We start from the raw sequence: 21,941 nt of genomic DNA, 5'->3' as shown, positions 1-21,941 counted from the left end.
AATTCAAAGCTAGTCCCATTTGCTGGTGGTGAACGAAGCGTAGTACTCGGCGGACCACTGGGGCAGCTAATTGACGTGAACCCAGCTAACACGGTTGTGACGTCAACTGTGAATGATGAGCGTATTGTATACAGATTTTCAAATTGAATGAGTTTATTTATAGTGGAAATTAAATAAAGCCTGACGTTTACCATACAATGTAACAAAATTGTTTTTCGTTGATGAAACATCATTACCACTTTTATAGCTGTTGGCCATAGCATATAGCGCACTTAACAATGTTAAACAAAATAGGAAATGCTTTATTGTTCATGGAGTAATCATAATTAATAGATATATAGATTATACACAATCAACCACAAAGTATTTGATTTGTAAGGCTCAACAAAGTATGTAAACATTGTTCCTGAAATAAACAGATACAGTGTATTGTAAAGTTTGTGTACAATGTGTGGATCTTGGAAACAATATGAGATACAGAAACGATTAAATATTCAAAATTGTGCATAGTAAAAATACTAACAAATTAATGTGATCAAGTTGATTATTAGTTGCGTCGTTCACTCGCTGCGTTCAACACACTGATGTTGGTTTAAACATATCTCAAACTGTCACAACTCTCTTGGTTTTAACTATTTTTAAACATTTTTATGTAAAATCTGCATGAAATGTCTTCTAGTTTATATATTTTTCTATTATTCGGATATTTTGTAGACCTGACTGATATGTCACTGCACACAATTTTGGAATTAACTGTTTATTAAAACAATGAATAATATTTCCAATGCCTTGTTGAGTTTGCCTTCAAAAGATCTAGAAAATACGTCAAAAGTTTATAAATATGGCCCTTGTAATTTTCATTGTTTTTAGTATGTTTTGTTCCATAGTTGATTTTTTCCCCCGAACAAGAAAACATATAATATAGATTAGAGTAGCCCTCTTTTGTCAAAGAGAAATCAGATGGGTTTAATATCGGTTTTAAGTTTATAGTAAACGTTTTTTGATATTTTAGAAAACGTAGAGTTGGAAGTGGTACATTATTTCAAATTGTCCAGCGAAATGTAATAGTAAATAACATAGTTCATGTCGTCTGCTTCAAATGGAGTGTTCGGAGTCACATTCTGACCTTCTCATGTTTAGGCAATTTTCTAAGATATATTAGTATTAACCTAATCGCTAAAATCTAAATTCCTAATTGTTAATAAAGAAATACACTTTTTAGACAATTTACTCACTATAAATGTAAGCAGATAGAAAATAATAAGCATTATTTACACAGAAAAGTTGATAATATTTGACAGGATCATTCTTTTAATATCACGCAACTTTAGAGGATAAGATGTCATTTTTTTGTTACTGTAAAGACTAGCGGGGCGTAGTCCGGTGGGACGGTAGAAATCAGAATAGGCCTATATTCATCCCAGGAACTATAAGAATGTTCATGGAAAATGTCGGTACAACCGGTTGTGTTCAATATTTAATTTAATATAGATAAGCATAATCTAGCCCAGAGACGCATTTAGGTATAAGAGAGAGAGGGAGCGTTGGTCCCAAATCAGTCGTCCGCTGTTCCAATCAGCGCCACACCCCCTGATATCTTAAAGGGTCCTGTCCTTGAAGTATTCTGGGCGCTCTTCCGCTTTGCGACTGCTGCCCGTTCGGCGAATAGCAGATACCCCTCTAACCAACCAGGGCGATAGCGCCCCCTGGAGCGAGCCGCTTCCCCGGCATTCTGAGTGGAATCATCCGGCTCGAAGGACCACAAAAATGTACGGGGCAAAAGTTAAAAATTAATAATCGGAGGACCAATTATGAAAATAAAAATAAAAACAATGTGCAGAATGGCGGGAAAGTGGGCAGGTAACAAGAGGTGAGAGGAGAATACAACACAAGTGATGGAGTTTTAACAGTACCTTGGAAAACTCGCTGTGTGTAGAGATCCACAGGGGGAAGCAGCAACGACAGGAGTGCTTAGGCGCGACGTAATTGGCGCGTAGCGAACGGGCGTCACCGCTGGCGGCCGCGGTAGAACGACGAATAATCCGCACTGGACACTGTCTTCTCCCACTAATACCCTGAAATTACCTCCAAAGGAGTGTGGGAGGAGGATGGTAATGCACATTAAAGAAAAACACTTGAAAACAAAGTCAATACGAAAGGGTCGAGCACAAAGAGTGACCCACGAACTGTAGAGCTACATGGTCTCCGGCCGATGATTCCACTCAGAATGCCGGGAAGCGGCTCGCTCCAGGGGGCGCTATCGCCCTGGTTGGTTAGAGGGGTATCTGCTATTCGCCGAACGGGCAGCAGTCGCAAAGCGGAAGAGCGCCCAGAATACTTCAAGGACAGGACCCTTTAAGATATCAGGGGGGTGTGGCGCTGATTGGAACAGCGGACGACTGATTTGGGACCACGCTCCCTCTCTCTCTTATACCTAAATGCGTCTGGGCTAGATTATGCTTATCTATATTAAATTAAATATTGAACATACCGGCGGCTTTGAATCATCAGGATTCAACAAATCAAAGTGGCATGATCGAGAAAGAACATGAGAAATAAAGCTAAAGACTAACATCTTAAACTAGGTCTTAACTATCTATCCTAAAGTGTTGAGATAGACTTAAGCTATTGGTGACAAGAACGGCAGCAGGAACACTTTGACTGCCGGGCGTGTGAAGGTACCTTGGGGGGTTCTTGAGTTCTACCACACGCACTACACTGTCACGTCCAGGAAAAGCTTAGTTATTCTAGCGAGGGGCCAACACAGCGAGGGAGAATCTTGTTGGACCAATACTAGATCGCCAACTTGTAAATTTCGGGAGGGCCGCTCCCACTTAAGTCTTTGCTGGAGGGAATGGAGGTACTCCCTGCTCCAGCGTTTCCACACTCGCTGGGAGCAAGCCTGCACTAGCTGCCAATGAGCCAGCCTGTTATCCGGCAAATCTGCAAGGTTGCGTTCGGGCACAGCCACTAGCGGCGCTCCAATCAGGAAGTGCCCCGGAGTGAGAGGTTGTAAATCGTTGGGGTCACTGGAGAGCGCAGTAAGCGGGCGGGAATTTCAACATTGCTTCCACCTGGCAAGTGAGGGTGGTAAATTGGGCAAGAGTGGGAACATAGGTGCCCAGAACTCTTTTCAAGTGAAATTTGGCGCTCTTAATGGCGCTTTCCCAGAAGCCGCCATGGTGGGGAGCTGCAGGGGGGTTAAAATGAAAGTTAATTTTTCTGGCCGAGGGAAAATTGGTGAATTTGGAGCTTGCCAGAGGAAAGTGATTAGTTGCTGTAAAGAGTTTCTCGCACCAAACAAAGTTTTGTACCACAGTCACTATAGATGTCAGTACATAGGCCTCTACGTGAAACAAAACGTGTGAGTGCGGCTATAAATGCGTCCGTGGACAGATCAGTGGCGACTTCTATATGTACAGACTTAGTCACTAGGCACACAAAGAGACAGATGTAAGGCTTTAGTGTGTCGGATAGAGCGGAGGTTGTGAATCTTGACGTTGAAGGGACCACCATAGTCAATGCCTGTCGACAAGAAAGGTCGAGCGGGAATTATGCGGGCTTTGGGTAGATCACCCATGAGAGGGAACAAAGGCTTGGGTCTTTGTTTAAAGCAAGGGAGGCATTGAAAAAATGCGCGATGCGCACCACACTACGAGCAGAGAGAATCCAGACATGCTGGGCTAAAAGGGACATGGTTAATTGAACCCCTGAATGTAAGTTTTGTAGGTGAGTGTGGTCTATTAGTAAGTTAACAACATGGTGAGATTTAGGCAAAATACAGGGGTGGCGCACTTCTTCCGTCAAATCAGCAAGCTTTAGTCGACCACCAACACGGAGAGTCCTTCAGCATCAATGAAGGGAGCAAGGCGCTGTAGCTTGATGGAGCAGTTCTTGTTGTCTCGAAGGGCTGCCAGGTCATCAGGAAAAGATTTCTCGTTTGAACTAATTGGAAGAGGCGAAGTTGAGCAGCTCGCACCTCGACGACAGAAAGAGGACCCACATGATGTTCTTGCCGGCGGCTATGAGAGACGAACCGGAGGAGATACGCCCAACACATGGAGCAGCTTGGTCCAGGAGGAGAAACGAGTGAGTAGATCCCAAGGAGGCTGGGAGGCTGCAACGAAGACGGACAGCGGAACGGGCTTCAACTCGTCCAAGGAAGAATCATCGAGCGGAGAAAAACTGGAAGTGGGCCAATCTGGAGGAGGTAGTTGCAGCACAAGGGTCCGTGCCACCAAAGAGTGTGATGAACAAGTTCCGAAGGGAGGATCCCACGAGAAGCACAGTCTGCAGGGTTGTCAGCACTAGACACATGACGCCAAGAAGAGGGAGGAATGAGCTCTTGGATTTGAGCTACACGATTCGCTACATACGTTTTGAGGCGGTAAGGGAGAGTATGTATCCAGGACAGAGTCACAGTCGAATCACACCACAAAGTTGTAGAGTCAATACTTAATACACTGGAATACTGAGACTGTACATAATGAACTAAATTAGCCAGGAGGTGAGCCGCGCACAACTCTAATCGCGGCAAAGTTACTCGTTTTAGCGGGGCAGCACGAGTTTTTGAAATTATTTGGGTCACACTCACTTCACTATCAGTGTTTTATGCACCTTATATACACAACAGCGGCGTAACCGTCTCGGATGCGTCCGAGAAACCATGTAGTTCACATGAGCTAGAGGGGGTGGCCATTATCGGCCCGAGAGATCGACACTTCAACAATGTTTTTTAAGTCGATCACAAAGTCTCGCCAATTTTAGCGCGAGGTCCGGAGACAAGGGTTCATCCCAAGATACACCGGAAGTCCACAACACTTGCATGAAGCGCTTTGCTATCATTATGCAAGGGGACAAAAAACCGCACGGGTCGTAAATCCGAGCGATCAGACTTAGCACTTTCCGCTTAGTCGGGGCATCACATGTGAAGTTGAGGTTATATTTAAAAACAGTCTGTCAAAGGTGACCAATGGATACCTAAGATGGAGAACAGAGGGTCCGACGAAGGTTGAAGAAACACAGGGATTCGTGAGAGAGGCAGGCAATGGTTGAAGTAATTTTGGGCAATTAGAAACCAATTTCCTCAGTTCAAAGCCGCCTAAGCGGAGAGAAGCTCGATCAGCTGATGTTGAAGTTGGAGAGCTTCGTCTTTCAGTGGACGCTCCGGCTATCAAATCGTCCACATAGCTATGGTGTTTCAGAATGTGAGCTGCCTGAGGGAAATTGGAACCTTCATCTTGTGTCAATTGTCGGAGAGTTTTTTATGGCGAGGTAGGTGAACAGTTCATACCATACGTCACCGTGGTCAGCTGGTAAGTAGAGAGCGGAAGGGAGGGGTTTTCACGCCAAAGGATGAGCTGAAACCTTTGGTCGTCTGGATGAATCTTAATTTGGCGGTACATCTGCCGGATGTCGCACGAAAAAACAAAATTTTTCAGCCGGAAGTGGAGAAGGATATCACAAATATTATTTTGTAACTTTGGACCGGTGAGAAGTACGTCGTTGAGGATAGGCCCTGAGCCGGTCTTTGGCACTGGCGTCAAAAACAACACGAAGCTTGGTAGTGCTACTATACTCTTTCACTACCCCATGATGTGGGAGAAAATAATGCGGAGCAGATAAATCAGGATGGGGAAGACATTTCATGTGTCCGAGCGCCTCGTACTCGGTCATGAACTCGATATAGAGCGCCTTCAGGGGGGAGTTATTTCTGGCGTGGATCCGCCTCTCCATAGACTCCAGGCGATGAGCGGCGGTTGACCTTGACGTTCCCAATTTAGTGTGGGCGAGGTTGTCAACAAAGGGAAGCTTGACTACATAGCGACCTTCCGAGTCACGTGTATGCGATGTCTCAAACAGTTTTATCACACGCGATTTCTTCTTCCGATTTTTTACTACAGATCGGAAGTTCTTCCTGTGTCCAAAATCGTTGAAGGGAGGAGTGGAGGTCAGTATCTGTGGTCGAGAGGAGAGAGATGGCGAGATTAGAGGTTCTTTGCGCGGTAGAGAGACACTGCGCACTTCCAACAATCACATATCCAAAAATAGTGCCAAGAGCAGAAGGCATATTCGCCCCGAGAGAGTGTCGCTCATTGGTAAGCAGTTGAGGGAAGAGAGAGTTGCCGATGAGGACATCGATTGACCAGGCTTGCCAAAGGTCGGGTCCGCGAGAACAAAAGATTTTGTTCGCATGAGTACTTCCGGGTTAAGTTCTACCCGCGGAAGTTCGAGAGAGATTTTTTCCAGTTACATGGAAGGAATGGTTTTTGGCAATTAAGTGTCCCGATAATGTTTCAAGATTGAGATCTAGTGACCCTCTGGTGTTAGTGTCATGTTTTGGGCTAACCCAATGACAGTGAGGTTAGAAGGCTGGCGACGTGAGCCTAACAGCTGAGCAGCACGCTCAGAAACAAAGTCGGACATACTGCCAGAATCCAATAAGGCGCGGAAAATATATGACTGGCCATTGTGGGGCAGTGAGTTTGACCAGTTTGCTGTACAGAGCAGCACGGTGCTTGTTTCAGTGAGAGAGGTGGAGCGCGCGGCACAAGTCAGTGTTGTGTTGACAGCTAGCGGGGGGGGGTAGAGGCGCAGTGGCGGAAGAGCTAGGCCTATCGGCACTGTTATTAAAGTGCAGAAGCGAATGGTTGTTTCCTGTGGCAAGTCGAACATGTGTTCTTCTTGGATCTGCACTCTTTAATCGGATGATTTCCCAAGCATGAAATGCACCGCTGGTTACCTTTAACGAGGTTGTACCGCTCATTAGAGACTTGTCCTTAAACAGAGGACATTGGTAAATTTTGTGCCCAGATTTCCGGCAACAAAAACAAAGAGCTTCGTAGTTTGAATTAATTTTAGCGTCAGTAGCTAAACAAATTCATTTGCTTGGGGGAGGCGAACTGAACACGCTTTTTCAACCCTCGGTCTGGAAGAGGTAGACAGTATTTTCGTCTCAGAGTGGGTGTGAAGGCTAGCGTCTTCAATCTGGGAGCATTCCAGATTTAAAAATGTTATAATCTCCGTGACCTTGGGGAGGGAATGCGGAGCGGCGCCAGGCTTCTCTTTGGGACTCACGATACTGTTCCAATTTCTGGACAGTTTTGCTGTCAAGTTTTGCGCAACAAGTGAGCTGACAATAGAGATTATCAGAGGCGATATCACAGTCCAGGGCTTTCAAGGACTCTGAATGTTCATAAAATGTTGTTATGAACGCTCTAAGTTGTTTAGCATTGTTGCTAGCGACTGCGGGCATGTCAAGTATATAATTTAGATAGATGGAGAGTAGTGAGGCGGCGTATGTTATGATATCTGTCCCGCAACAACTGATAAGCAATGAGGTAATTGGCGGGGGTGAGATTGAGCGACTTTCACTAAGTTCAGAGGTTCGCCTTCCAATATGCTCAGTAAATACTGGAACTTAGCGACGTTAGAGAGTGAAGCACTGCGGTGTACTGTAGTGTCAAACAGGTTGATAAATGAAATCCATTTCATAGGAGAACCATCAAACGTCTGTAAGTTTAATTTAGGCAACTTGACTCCAGTTACCGTCGTGGGGAACAACGCGGGATGATCAGAATGTGATGAGGACGCGGGAGTTGTGGGTTCAGTGACAAGATGAACCTCGATCAAGCTAGAAATAGCGACATATAGGTCGTTAACCTCATCCTGATCTTTGGAAAGAGTATCTTGATCCGCTGCTTCACTGTCACCTTCGATGACACGTTGAAGGTTAGTTCAAAGTCCGCGCGTTTCTTCTTTAGTTCCGCGAACACTGTGTTTAATTGTCCTGATTTGAACTGGTGTCAAAGGTGGAGCGCTGGTAGTGATTTTTCGTGACGGTTTCGTTAAGAGAAGCAAAACGAGATTTTGATAAGATCTGTTGATTTACGATAAGTTCGTATTTGAATTCCTTGGGAGCCATTGTGATATCGAAAGGGGCAAAGCAGTTTTACAAATGAGAATTACCAAAGGTTTCCCGATAGTGCCCACAAAACAATAAAATGAGACAATTAACAAAGATAATTTAAAAAACAATGGAGGGATACCGTAATGTAAACAAATCAATGTAAGCGAAAGGGGGGGAACAAGTTAAGTTGAGATAAGACAAAATTAGATTACATTAAGTGCCGGTATGTCCACCTAAGCTACCTTAATAGCTAATCTAAGTACCAATGTTATGTAACCCTAAGGCGAGAAAATATTTTAAATGGAGCAATTATTAGTAAAAAATAATATAAGAGAGACAGTGATAATTGTTATTAAACAATTAAGTAACCCGTGAGAGATATCCTAAGTTTAATCAGGTTGATAAAGAGACACAATGTAGAGAACGGTGAATGAACCTTTTAAAATAAAATTGACAAAATACAATGGAGTGTAGAGAAATAAGTAGCTAATATGTAGGTTAGAGATAAAGAAATGTTGCTTTCAATAATTTGGCAAGAGTACACCATAGAATTGACCTACAATCACCAATTACTATCGATCAGAGAGTTAATCTAACACTTCTTAACATAATTTATGCTAGAAACATGAAACAACAATGATATAATTGAAATGAAAAGGAGAGCAAATCAGTTCAAGTTAAATCTTAAATTGACATGAGAACTTAGAATGGCAATTAATTGGTTGCTTATTTAACAAGTAAATTACAATGGAACAAAGCGAAATGTTATTCAATAGCAAATTGAATAGTGAGCAATATATTGCTTTAGAAACAATTACAAGGAACAATTAAATTTCCACTAGCACAAAGTTACATTAATGGAATGGAGAATTATTGTGAGTTAATTAATACTATCAAAGAAAGAGTGGTCAATTAACTAAACCAGATATTGCCCTGTTGTTAACTAAATACATTACTAGTATATTACTAATGTGGAGAGAGAGTATGGGTGGACTCGTGTCCGAGTCTCTATTCAGAGATATAAACAGAGTTCCGTTACGGCGAGAGAAATGCAGTATCAAAAACCGGTACAGCTGACTGCAGCGGAGGCCGTGCATTCAAGTATCGATCGGGCCATCAGCTGTTGAGGGGCGGTCGTAAAATTAGACCTGCCTACGGACAATTACGTAATAGTTGTTGACGTCAACGATCCATTTGCGCGAGAGAAGAAACAATGTTACCAGTACAACACGTTCGCAGCGCCACCATACAAGCCGGTAGCGTCGGTACGGCAGATTCAAAATGGCGTAACGACGCCTGTTACAATTAATTAATTACAACACAAATTACTGTAATCTACAGGACTGATTCACAATAATCCGGCCCGGAGGACCAAAAATGTACGGGGCAAAAGTTAAAAATTAATATTTGTGATATCCTTCTCCACTTCCGGCTGAAAAATTTTGTTTTTTTTTCGTGCGACATCCGGCAGATGTACCGCCAAATTAAGATTCATCCAGACGACCAAAGGTTTCAGCTCATCCTTTGGCGTGAAAACCCCTCCCTTCCGCTCTCTACTTACCAGCTGACCACGGTGACGTATGGTATGAACTGTTCACCCTACCTCGCCATAAAAACTCTCCGACAATTGACACAAGATGAAGGTTCCAATTTCCCTCAGGCAGCTCACATTCTGAAACACCATAGCTATGTGGACGATTTGATAGCCGGAGCGTCCACTGAAGACGAAGCTCTCCAACTTCAACATCAGCTGATCGAGCTTCTCCGCTTAGGCGGCTTTGAACTGAGGAAATTGGTTTCTAATTGCCCAAAATTACTTCAACCATTGCCTGCCTCTCATCAAGAATCCCCTGTGTTTCTTCAACCTTCGTCGGACCCTCTGTTCTCCATCTTAGGTATCCATTGGTCACCTGTGACAGACTGTTTTAAATATAACCTCAACTTCACATGTGATGCCCCGACTAAGCGGAAAGTGCTAAGTCTGATCGCTCGGATTTACGACCCGTGCGGTTTTTTTGTCCCCTTGCATAATGATAGCAAAGCGCTTCATGCAAGTGTTGTGGACTTCCGGTGTATCTTGGGATGAACCCTTGTCTCCGGACCTCGCGCTAAAATGGCGAGACTTTGTGATCGACTTAAAAAACAATTGTTGAAGTGTCGATCCCTCGGCCGATAATGGCCACCCCCTCTAGCTCATGTGAACTACATGGTTTCTCGGACGCATCCGAGACCGGTTACGCCGCTGTTGTGTATATAAGGTGCATAAACACCGGCTTGTATGGTGGCGCTGCGAACGTGTTGTACTGGTAACATTGTTTCTTCTCTCGCGCAACTGGATCGTTGACGTCAACAACTATTACGTAATTGTCCGTAGTATATGCGTGAAAACAAACAAAGGCTATTTGTATAATATTATTAGTATGACATATGATACAATTTGAAACTAACAAGCTATTGTGTTAATCAGTTCAAAATTTCTTTAACAAAAAGTCTTTTTTAGACTTACCTTGTAAGATATTTTCTATATTTCACTAAACAGCTGATTCCAACACGTGTGCCGTGAAACATCAGTTAGGTTTATCAAGTATCGGAATAGTAGAATAAAATTCTCTTCACACAACCTTACAAAACCGGGTTTTATAAATTATTTGAAAAAATCCATGAGTAAAGTATACAATATGTGGTATTTTGGAAATTGGTAAAAAATATATTTTCTTTTGTAGAAGTAAGAAATGGGTCGTTGCGTTAAAAATGTACTCGAACTCTACATCATCTGCTTGATAGCATTGGAATTTTTAAATGACCATATATAAAAATTAGAACAAATTTCATGCAAACTTCACGTAAAAACGTTTCAATGCATGTACTCGTACTAATAAGAGAGCTATGACAGTTTTTTTTACCAAACCAGTTTTTTGAGCGCAGCGAGTGATCGACTCAACCAATAATCAATTTGACCACATAACTTGTTGGTCTTGTTATTACGGTCAACTTTGTCCATTTAAATATTGTTGTATCTCTTCCGAGATACATTCTGTGTGCATAAAATGTGGAATACATTGTATATCATATAAAATAATTTACCCGAATAAAACTGATGTTGGCTAAAGTATTTCTTATGTCGCTCGTGCGTAGCAACAGTCTACTTACACTTTATTCTGCACTAGTCTTAATTTATAATAATACAGGTTATATAACCCCGGATTCAGAAGCAGTTTAAATAATGTACAAATATTGTATAGAATATGGATTTTACTAAAATGTTTAATCTGTAAATAGATTATATACCAGGTTTTTTATACTCCTCCAGTGCACAATTGTATATTTTATTCCAATTATACTCTAATTCATGTATTTTTTCATTATACATACTTTTGTAAAAATTATGTATTTATTATAATTGTAATACTAATGCTCGTTGATAATAAATCTAAATGATGTATTGCAGTAGATAATCAAATATTTTCATTCCTGCAGAAACCATTTCCTTACCAATGTTCACTGAATGTAATGCTTAATCTACTCTTAAAAAACTCTCACTGTTTGTTTCACGTGAGTGTAGAAAAAAATATTATTAAAATATAAACAAATTTCACATTTGGAACCAATATTCAGAGCAATGTGGAGGTATGGCAACAGTATTCAAAGATCCATTATGCTATCTCGAGTGGCACGAGTATTAGTGGTCTGCTACTCCACGTATAACGAAATATGTCCATAATAATCCAGTAATTGTCTCCCCACACGACCGACAAGCGTTTCAAATCTGCTCCGCTGCTGCCCTGCTCTCTGGGGGCCCACCCAGTAAACGTTCAGTTATTATTTTAATCCCGAATAATGGTTGGTTTAATCATGTTTCGACGTTTATTTATATGTCTCTTAAATGTTCAGTATCTGTATAAAGACAAAATATGGCAATGTGAAATATGAGTTCTTCGTAAATGCATACTTGAATAAAACTGTGAATGAACATTAAAACAATAGTTTTTATTCTGCATTATCTTCAACGAAAAATGCAAAACAATTGCTTAGTTGTATATAGATAATTATTTGATACATATTTTTAATTTTAATATCTAAATAGAATAATACACATTGTTTCTGATAACATGGAACAGTAAGCCCTAGCTAACAGTACTACGTTTCATGATTAATTATCTAACAGTTTTTTTAAATTTATTTAAGATTTAAATGTTAAGTTTGTAAGTATTTATTGCTGAGCGTTGGTGAAGCCTATCACTGAAGGGTACGGTACCTCAAGAACGAACTGGCCATGAAACTTTACAGAAAGGTTTCTCTCTAATAGATAATCTCAAGTCCGAAAACAGTGCTTATCACTCCTTCTGGCTTGTCTGAACGATAGTGATTATTTTAAAATTAATCCTATTGTAACCATGATGGCAACGATAAAACTACACACCATATATATTTATAAATAAGCAGAATATAGTCACATAACATTTTAACATGTATGATAGTACGTTATGTAATGAGGTTAGCCTATTTTGTTCCATTATTTGGTAAGAATTTAGTTACGTTTTATCAGGTCGATCGGACTCCGTTTTATAGATTTATTTGGCTGAGCGTTAGTGAAGTCTATCACTCGTTGGGCTGTTTGCACGATATCCCGAAAACTTCAAACATGTGTCATATTCAGCCTAAGTATCACAACTCACACGGTGTGGCGTGCTTCTACTTTGTTTGTATAAACGCAAGTCAGATTTTGATGATGTTACACGTCCACGTGATATGGCAGAGCGCCATTAAACCCTATCACTTGTTTTTTCCTAGGGGGTTGTAAATCTTCGTCTTGTAAATAGTCTTGAAAAGTGTGTAGTTACTTTAGAACCAGCTGAGATGATACGACTTTATTGTTCCAATTTATTCAGTAAGAGGACAATGAAGTTGCGTCAAAATGTTCTAAAAATTAAATATGAACCAAACCAAATCTATTTACCGCTAATGCCCATGTTATGAAATTATTATGCTCCATACTTATGTAAAAAATAACACAAATATTTTTGTGTCGGACATAAGAAGACTTACCCTGACAGGGTCCTGGCAAGTAATATACCACAGTCCGACGGAACTACGACGATGAAGTAACGAACGACAACCTATAGAGCTACTGCGACGTCCGGTCATGCCCCGTGACAGTCGCCGGCACTTGCACGGGGCCAGGGCCGCAGACAACTTGTTTCGGTCTGGGGGCCCCTTCCGGTGGCAGTGGGCACTGCATGGTTCATCCACTGTAACGTAAGAAAGACGGTGTACATATACTAGTATAGACAGCCTTAGACCTTCTGCGATGTCCGGACATCCCCCGTGTCAGTTGACGACACTTGCACGGGGCCAGGGCCGCAGACAACTTGTTTCAGTCTGGTGATCTCTTCCCGTGGCAGTGGGCACTGCATGGTTCATCCACTGTAATATAAGAAAGACGGTGTACATATACTAGTATAGACAGCCTTAGACCTACTGCGATGTCCGGACATCCCCCGTGTCAGTTGACGACACTTGCACGGGGCCAGGGCCGCAGACAACTTGTTTCAGTCTGGTGATCTCTTCCCGTGGCAGTGGGCACTGCATGGTTCATCCACTGTAATATAAGAAAGACGGTGTACATATACTAATATAGACAGCATATAGTGCAAATTTTCTCACAAGCTGATCATGCTCTGCAATATAAGACAGAGATCAGGTGGAATTACTAAAATGCAATAGAGCTCCTAAAACCGATCATTGAGACATACTAAAATTTAAAATAATTCTAAATAAAATCACTGAATATTACAGGCATGTATTCATTACGACTACATTTTTACTCATGATATGTATTCATTCAGATATAGTCTTCAAATCACGTATTTTTCATACTTCATATATCTAAACTCTTCAAAGCTTGTAAATCAAAAAACTATTGGCTACATGTTTAGCATGCCCAATGTACTTAAATAAAATTTAAATATTCTATAGAACCCACACATTATACTTAACTAAGGTGAAACAAAAAAAAAAATATATATATATATATATGTATATATGTATATATATATATATATATATATATATATATATATATATATGTGTGTGTGTGTGTGTAAAGTTAAAAGAATTATTATACTAAAATAAAGTAATTATTTATTAGAATTAGATTATTAAAGTATTTACTGTATACACAATCAGTCGAGAGATATCAAGATTCACCAATATAAATTATTGTAACACTAGCGCGGTGCGAGAGAATGCAGTACTAACCACGACGCTAACACTGTACCCGGGAATGTCCATTGATAATATAAATTATTGTAACACTATAGCGCGGTGCGATAGAATGCAGTACTAACCACGACGATACTGCTCGACACTGTACCCGGGAATGTCCATTGATAATATAAATTATTGTAACACTATAGCGCGGTGCGATAGAATGCAGTACTACCCACGACGCTACTGCTCGACACTGTACCCTGGAATGTCCACTGATAATATAAATTATTGTAAACTATAGCGCGGTGCGAGAGAATGCAGTACTACCCACGACGCTACTGCTCAACACTGTACTCTGGAATGTCTACTGATAATAAATCAGCGGTTAAACCAAACCCATGGCAGCAACCATATTACAAGCATTAATACAAACATTAATTCAAAAAATATTCTACATAGTTTTTCAACATTTTTTTATGTATATATTGTGATGCCACCAGTTTAAATATAGATCTAAACTGTTCAGTATGACTGCTGTATGGAGAATTTACATTCAATATTATCGTTAAAAGACTTTTTATGTAAAACTTTTATAAGGTATGACAGCAATGCATGTTAAGAGTTTGAAAGAGATTCCAGGTAAAACCAGAAATACTGGTCAAGGGAAGACTTGAAGGTTCTATTTATATAACTCAATTATATTTCCGACGGAGTAGGGTCATCAATTGACACCAATTTACGGATGATCACCTCTTAGTTTATTAAATAAAGCATTTAAACCTCCGTGACGTAGCCTTTAACTGGTATCGAAGGAACTGAGAAAGTATGAAGTTCACCCGTATAAAGTTCCATTTTTAGTTATAATAGTTCTATAAGTATATGTAAAGTATTGTTAACTTCTTCAAAGCAATATGTTATATCACAATTCACCTCTGTCGTTTTCTTTATCGTTTTCAAGTTAACAGGGTACATTTGAGGTAATAGACTTTTTGCCTGGATGCACATTGAATGTTGACAAAGAAAGACACTGTTTTTAATCTCAGGTCTTCCACTCCGCTCAGTCTGTGATGAAAAGATCTTCACCATACAACATGTGGCATCCAAAGGTCATGTATCTACTGTACCAAATGTCTACAAATTAATAATATTGGATCACTATAAATTTACAATTTGAGTAACAATTTACACTAAAATAAATAGTTACTATGAAGTCAGTAACTTAAAAAATATTAAGCAATATAACAGGTGACCTGTATAACTCTACCATATTTATCACGGCCAAACTTAAAATAATTTCTTGGCTGATCTGCAGAGAAGACAATACACTAGACTCTTTATTTAATAAATAATTTAAACAACACGTGTGGTTAATTTCGTAATTTATATAGAAATAAACTTATTTTTAAATAAACTTTGCCTTAAAACTCACGTATACTTTTAACCCCGGAAGGGTAGTCACATGGACACAAATAATAGGTCAAACCAAACATTAACTCGCATTGTGGTTAGTTGATTCATTATAGCAGTAGAGAGAATATTGACAAAGAGTACGTTGTAATTTGTGCTGCTCTGGCCATTTGGGAGCTAAATAGAATGCCCTTGTGATAACAAACTAATCAGGTATTCAGCGCAGGTAAACACAACAATGGTGGAATGCGGAATTTCTGAACAGGAAACCCGCTACGTGGAGTCGTGAAATATAACATAGTTTACATTAGGTCAAATATGTTATAAATTTCAGTAAATGCATTACTTTGCAAAGCTTTCCACGTATCCGTGACATATTTTCATTTTAAATTTGTTGACGTTGGGTTCAGAATAATGTTGAGGTAATAACACAGTAATTTAATACATTCTTCTGTTATGAAGTTAATTTAGCTTAAAGTTCTCGCAAATAGAACGTGTGTTAATTAATCTCATTAAATAGCTGCTTTATTCCTGCAATTGAACATAATATCGAATTTTCAAATTGCCCAAGTTTCTTAATACTGCAAAAATTTACCAGTAAAATAAATAGTTTTCATTCAAAACTCAACACGTAAAAGAGTTTAAGAAATACCTGAGATTTCTTATGCGCTCTGGTTTTTATGCTTTGGGAAGCGGGTTATTTTTATTGGATTTGGAAATTATTTGATAAAATAAACATCTCCTTGTGAAGGACAGTGCTCAACAACTACGATTCTGTTTCTCCAGTTCAGTAGTTTTCTCTGTCTCTAGTCTCATTAAAGTGATTATTTTGTCCACGTACATTTTAAACATACAAAACAAATTCGTTTCCAACATATACAGGTAGAGCAAGATCAGTAGTTTCTGTATTTTGAAAGCTTCTTTTTATCTCAAAATTTTAACAGCATTATTAGCAAATTGCTTTTTTGAAAGGTTAACTCTTCCATAAATCGACTGTTATGCATCTTCTGAAAACACCCCCCTGTATTTGAGTTGTGGATAAGTTAAGGCATAATATACCGTCGTGAGCATCCTGGCCAGACGGTTTTACAATGCCTTCAAAACAAAAATTCCTTATTAGTATTTAGATCAAACGTGTCTAATACTGTTATTTCGGAATCCTTGTTTTGAAATGAAAATACATTTTTAACATTCTACAGCATATCTTTCAGTGCAGTTTCTGCCACCATGGAAATTGTTCCATCATAGCCCGCAAGCAAACAAGACAGCGCATTTTATCAACTGAATACTTTTAAATTTATAATATGGAGATATTTTGAAGCATTTGACTTTTGAAGTTGTTCAATCGCTGGATATAGATGTTTATTGCAACAAAAATATGATGTCACAAAATTAATTTTGATTTGGGAGTTAAACAGAGACTCATGCTGACTATATAACTGAAACAAACAAACAATATAACTAATCGAAATACTGCAATCTACGGGACAACACAAATCACATAAATAACTTTATAGATAGTTTAAAAGTTTGGACAACTTGTATTTTTTGGCTTAAAATTATCTATCCTGAATAGAGACTCGCGCGTATGTCATGTATGTAAATCAGCGCACCGTAGTCAAAGCTCTCTTCGATAAATTGTAGAACGTATTCGATTAGGAACACATCCAAATTAAACCTCGCAACAACAAATTGAAACAAACAATACATCTCATATTGTTTGCCCATGTAAATTGCTATATCTGAAGCTAAAGAGGTACATGAAGAGTTGGTATTCTAAATAGATATGTGCTTTAATATGCCATTGATATGTTATCAATAATTATTATTAGATACATCAAGTACGGCTAGAACTCCACCACTCCCGTGCCCATTAGGGTTTAATAAACGCATGAACAAATTACAAATTACATAATGAAATGTGTATACATTTACACACATATGTATAAATTACACTTACACAACTATGTACAAAGTATTCATAAACTCTTGTATTTGTTTAAAGTATACGTAATACACACCAAGTGCTGTAAAGCCCCATAAGTACATTTAGTGCACAATATTGCTCAATAAATCATAATTACAACGAACCTGTTATTTCCAGTTAGCGTTATGGCGTACCATAATTATAAACAATGATTTACAGTTTGTCAATGTAATACGGTTTATATCCACACCGGACAAAGAAGCTTGTTTTGAGTTTGTATTTCAATGTTTGTTACAATGCATTTATAAGTAAGTTACGTATTCTTACGCTTTGTTAAATAATAATGTTTAGTATTATTATATTGAACTCGTCTCAATACTTTTAGCCCCAGCTAAACAGAATAATAGTGTTTATTGCATCAAAGGAAGGGAATTAATAAATTAATAATAGTATATCATAGAAACAGATTACATTTATTACTTAAAGTTTAATTCTTCCTGGATAAAATATTTATTATTTATATAGTTAATCTGTGCGTGCAATAAAGATTTGTTTAAATCCTAACATATGTACATAATAGAAGTCTCACAAGAAATACGAGATTCAAAAGACACATATATAGACATTGGTGTTATAATATAACCATTTAACCATTTAGCAATTTGCTAAATAACAAACACTACTTTAGTATAAACACTAATACAGTTACATATAATTTTGTGTAAACAATCAAATAAATAAAAAAGTACACACTAAACACAGCATCATTTTGTAATGTGCAAGGATGTCAAATGTCGAAAAACTTAACGTACTTTTTTTATAACCCATCTTCAAAAACAAACTTCAAAGAAGTAAATATGATGGTATATTTAGTGCACAAAAATTTGATTATAGCAATTTTCCTCGTGGTATCACTTATGAAAAAGTTCCACATAACTTCAGAGAACATCATTCTCAGAATCAAAAAAATATCCCCCAGTTCCAAGTTAAAGTTGAAAAATATGTATATATCAAACAAATATTACCCTGATGAATATCTTGGCTAAGACAGTTAGCCACCTCGGTGAGGCTATTGAAACTGTGAAAATATTCTCAACTCTGTTACCTTATGTAAGGACTTAAAAATGATGAAATAATATTCGCGAAAAAATGTATTATTAAAATTCACTAGTTACATTTTACATGTATATATATATGTATATATATATATATATATGTATATATATATATATATATATATATATATATATGTACATGTAGTTTTATATTGTTCCCAAAATAAAGCAATGTATCATTTGCACATGAAAAGATCGCAACACTTTCAAATGCAAATTATATTATCTATGCTCATGAAAACCATTTTCTATTGATAAGCTAATACTTTGTATTATTTATTTCAACTTCTATCTACACGTGATTATAACATAAGAGAACTATAGATATACAAATCTGAAATGGCATAAAGTAATTTTTCTTCATAAGTAATGACATACTTATAAAATATTGGATGATCGTTTCCCATATTACTATTTTGTGAACATAAAATACGCGGACAAAAACAGTTTACAGCAGCACATCATAATAAAAAGAGCATTCATATTTTTACTCCATATATGAAGATGGCTCCACCAAGGTTGATCTAACAAGAAGGCAGCGAAAAACTTTAGCTATATTAAAATAATGTATTTCCTGCTCAGATATTGTCGGCAGTAGCTCCATGGGGGAAGAATATAGAAATATATAGGAGCTTAAAAACACAAACATTGATTGCATTGGAAAGAAGATATGGTCAAACACAAAGTGAGAGTCATTCTCCAAGAAGAGTTTCGGTATATTCAATTACGAAAACAATTATTCATTAGATTTGATATTGATGTCAATGAATATCCCTTTATGTATTAGCTATATCCACCTCATTATAACACAGATAACTATAGGAAGTTTGCTTATAAAGTGTGACACTTGCTGTCAAGTGTCACACTTTATAAGCAATATGTGATGTGTTTGAAAATATGAAACATTATTTAACGAGTGGTGTAAGTAACGTGTCGTCAGAAAATGCTGATAGCTATAAAAGTTTGAAGGAACCAAATATGTAAGAGATGAAAGGTACCTTAAGCATTATGCATCCTTTGTTATATCTATTAAGTTAATTATATACGTGTGCAAGGTAGGAGTACGCCAGGCTACATACAGCCTAAAGGCTTAGCCACAATTTGAATGCAAATACAAGAATATAGCCCATTCTATTCTTGAAATGTCTTCAAGAGAGATATACAGGAGGAAAATCACTCGGCAGAGAAATAAAGTTGTGTCATCCTACTAAAAGGTAAGTTTCATGGCAACATCGTAGAACTCTTTCTTAACTTAGTAAAATTTAAAATTCATTCAAAATATAACGTTTTTAGCCTAACTTTGTTAATATGTTTAAAATTTATTGATAAATTTGGATTTCATTGCATTGTTTACATAATAAAAGTCTATATCTAATGTATATTTATATTTAATAAGAAGTTTTAATAAAGAAATTGAGTTATATATCTGATAAATAGTTTTGTAATAATAGGTTTGATTCAATTACAAAATTTATTTTTTGAAATAAAAATAAAATGGTTATCAATTGAACGTGATGAAATACATAAGCAGCAGGATGTTTCAAGTTGGGCAGTGTGAGGTTTGTGGTACGCACTGTTATTACTGCGACAAATTACGACAGCTACCCTCGTCATACCTGTGTGATTCTCTAATGTTGCCAGTCCTGAGACTGTTGCTAGTGTTGTTGCCTATAACAGTGGAATAGTGCGGAAACAGTCTATTGCATGCAAAACCTATTATCGGCTCATGACTCCTCATCCTCTATTAATTTTGTAGAGTAATGTGGATAAGAAAATAATACGATATGCAAGCATGTATTATATTAATGAGTTAAAAATTATTCAAGCTTATTTAACCAGAATCTTTTGAATGCAATACTTGCCAATTTCAAATATATACAAATATGATTTTTCACTATCGGAGTATTCAATAGAGAGCTGGTATTCAAGAAAACTGTGTAATTTTCAATGTTGTATAAGTGTTTTAAGTAAGCTCGTGCACTTACAAGTCAAACAAACTAAATATAATATTCAAACGTTATATTATATATTTATATTAATATTTTGTTAAAGTTGGCCATTAGTTAATAAATATATAAAAGTAATAACGAAGATTAGAAATGAAAACAGAAATATTTTGAACATGCCCAATTTATCTGAAATTATTTTTATTGGTTTATTTGGCTGATAATAGATATATAAGATAAAGCAGATTATTTTTATAATGAATTCTGAAAACAGACGGTCTAGACAATAAAACCAAACTGTTCATTAACACTTCTCTGACAATTTAATAATATAATCTGCATTCAGACATTTCTATTTCACAATATTCAGTTTGTAACTAAATACAGACGGCTACTATTAACTCTTTCAAAAGTACATTTCTTTCATTTTAAAATGTTGTGTTGGTGATAATATAAGAGGGCAGAAAAACTCCCTTGGAACATAACGTCTGACCTCAGATCTTGTCTTAAAACGAGCCTAAAATTTGATTTATGAAAATAAAAAGTTGAATAATTAACACCAATGATGATATATTACATCTATAATATTGGCCTTTGTTTCCTTTGAACATTTATAAACAATAAAGGAAAACGTTTGATTCATATTACACAGTGAAGTATTGTTATGAGTTGTGTTAGAAAAAATATTATGAAAAATTATTATTCATTTTGTTATTACACATCTGACTCAAATTAACATAATTTATTTATAATGGGGTTAAATGGCATTGGTAACGGCACGATGATATGAACACTCGGAAACCCCCGACTACAGTGTCTACTCATGCAGTGTTGGGGTAGTTAGTCAGATCATTTCCGCTCCTGAACGTTCATCAAGGAAGTACGAAGAGACTTTGCCAACTATAATGGCATTTAGAAACCGGTAATGCGCTCAGTAAACTTACTCCATTCCAGTCTTCTTACCGTCTTCCCAAGTGGTATAGTCACACACGATTAAAATTTTACGTAATAAGTATCATGATTTCATTGCAATGAAAAATTATAGAAAAATTATTAATATAAAAGAAAGAAGATAATTTCTCTCTCTAGTTGGCAGAATCTCTAAAACAGTTGAGGTTCCCATCAAACTTTAATATAGGTAGGTAATATAATCTTAAACAATTTGCTCTAATTCTGACACACTGAAAAATACAACGAACACAAGATTTCCCTCTCAAGTACTGAAAATCTCTTGTATTAACAAATAGTCAGATATCTAATAATGCGGACAACCTTGAATCCTGATCGTCAAGGACTTGCATTAATCGCCTTGGGGAAGTTCAATACTCGATAAAATGTCCGACCGTCTTGCTACAAATAAGGTAATAGTAATGGATTGTAAGAACATTCTGAAATAAAACTTGTGTCCTAATACTTATTAACAAGTT

At 37.6% G+C, this 21,941-nt stretch overlaps 1 protein-coding gene across 1 annotated transcript in view; it reads right to left on the bottom strand.

The window, feature by feature from the left end:
* LOC124354623 (regulator of G-protein signaling 7-binding protein) overlaps positions 1 to 13,171 on the bottom strand; it is a 516,079-nt gene extending 502,908 nt beyond the window's left edge. Inside the window, exon 1 of the mRNA XM_046805226.1 lies at positions 12,956 to 13,171. Within this exon, the coding sequence (XP_046661182.1) occupies positions 12,956 to 13,054 (99 nt within the window). The 5' untranslated portion in view covers positions 13,055 to 13,171. The remainder of the gene's footprint in view (positions 1 to 12,955) is intronic.
* Positions 13,172 to 21,941: the final 8,770 nt, after the last annotated feature.

The sequence above is a fragment of the Homalodisca vitripennis genome, chromosome 2, assembly GCF_021130785.1.
Source record: "Homalodisca vitripennis isolate AUS2020 chromosome 2, UT_GWSS_2.1, whole genome shotgun sequence".
NCBI lineage: Eukaryota > Metazoa > Arthropoda > Insecta > Hemiptera > Cicadellidae > Homalodisca > Homalodisca vitripennis.
This window is presented reverse-complemented; position numbering and strand designations above follow the sequence as displayed.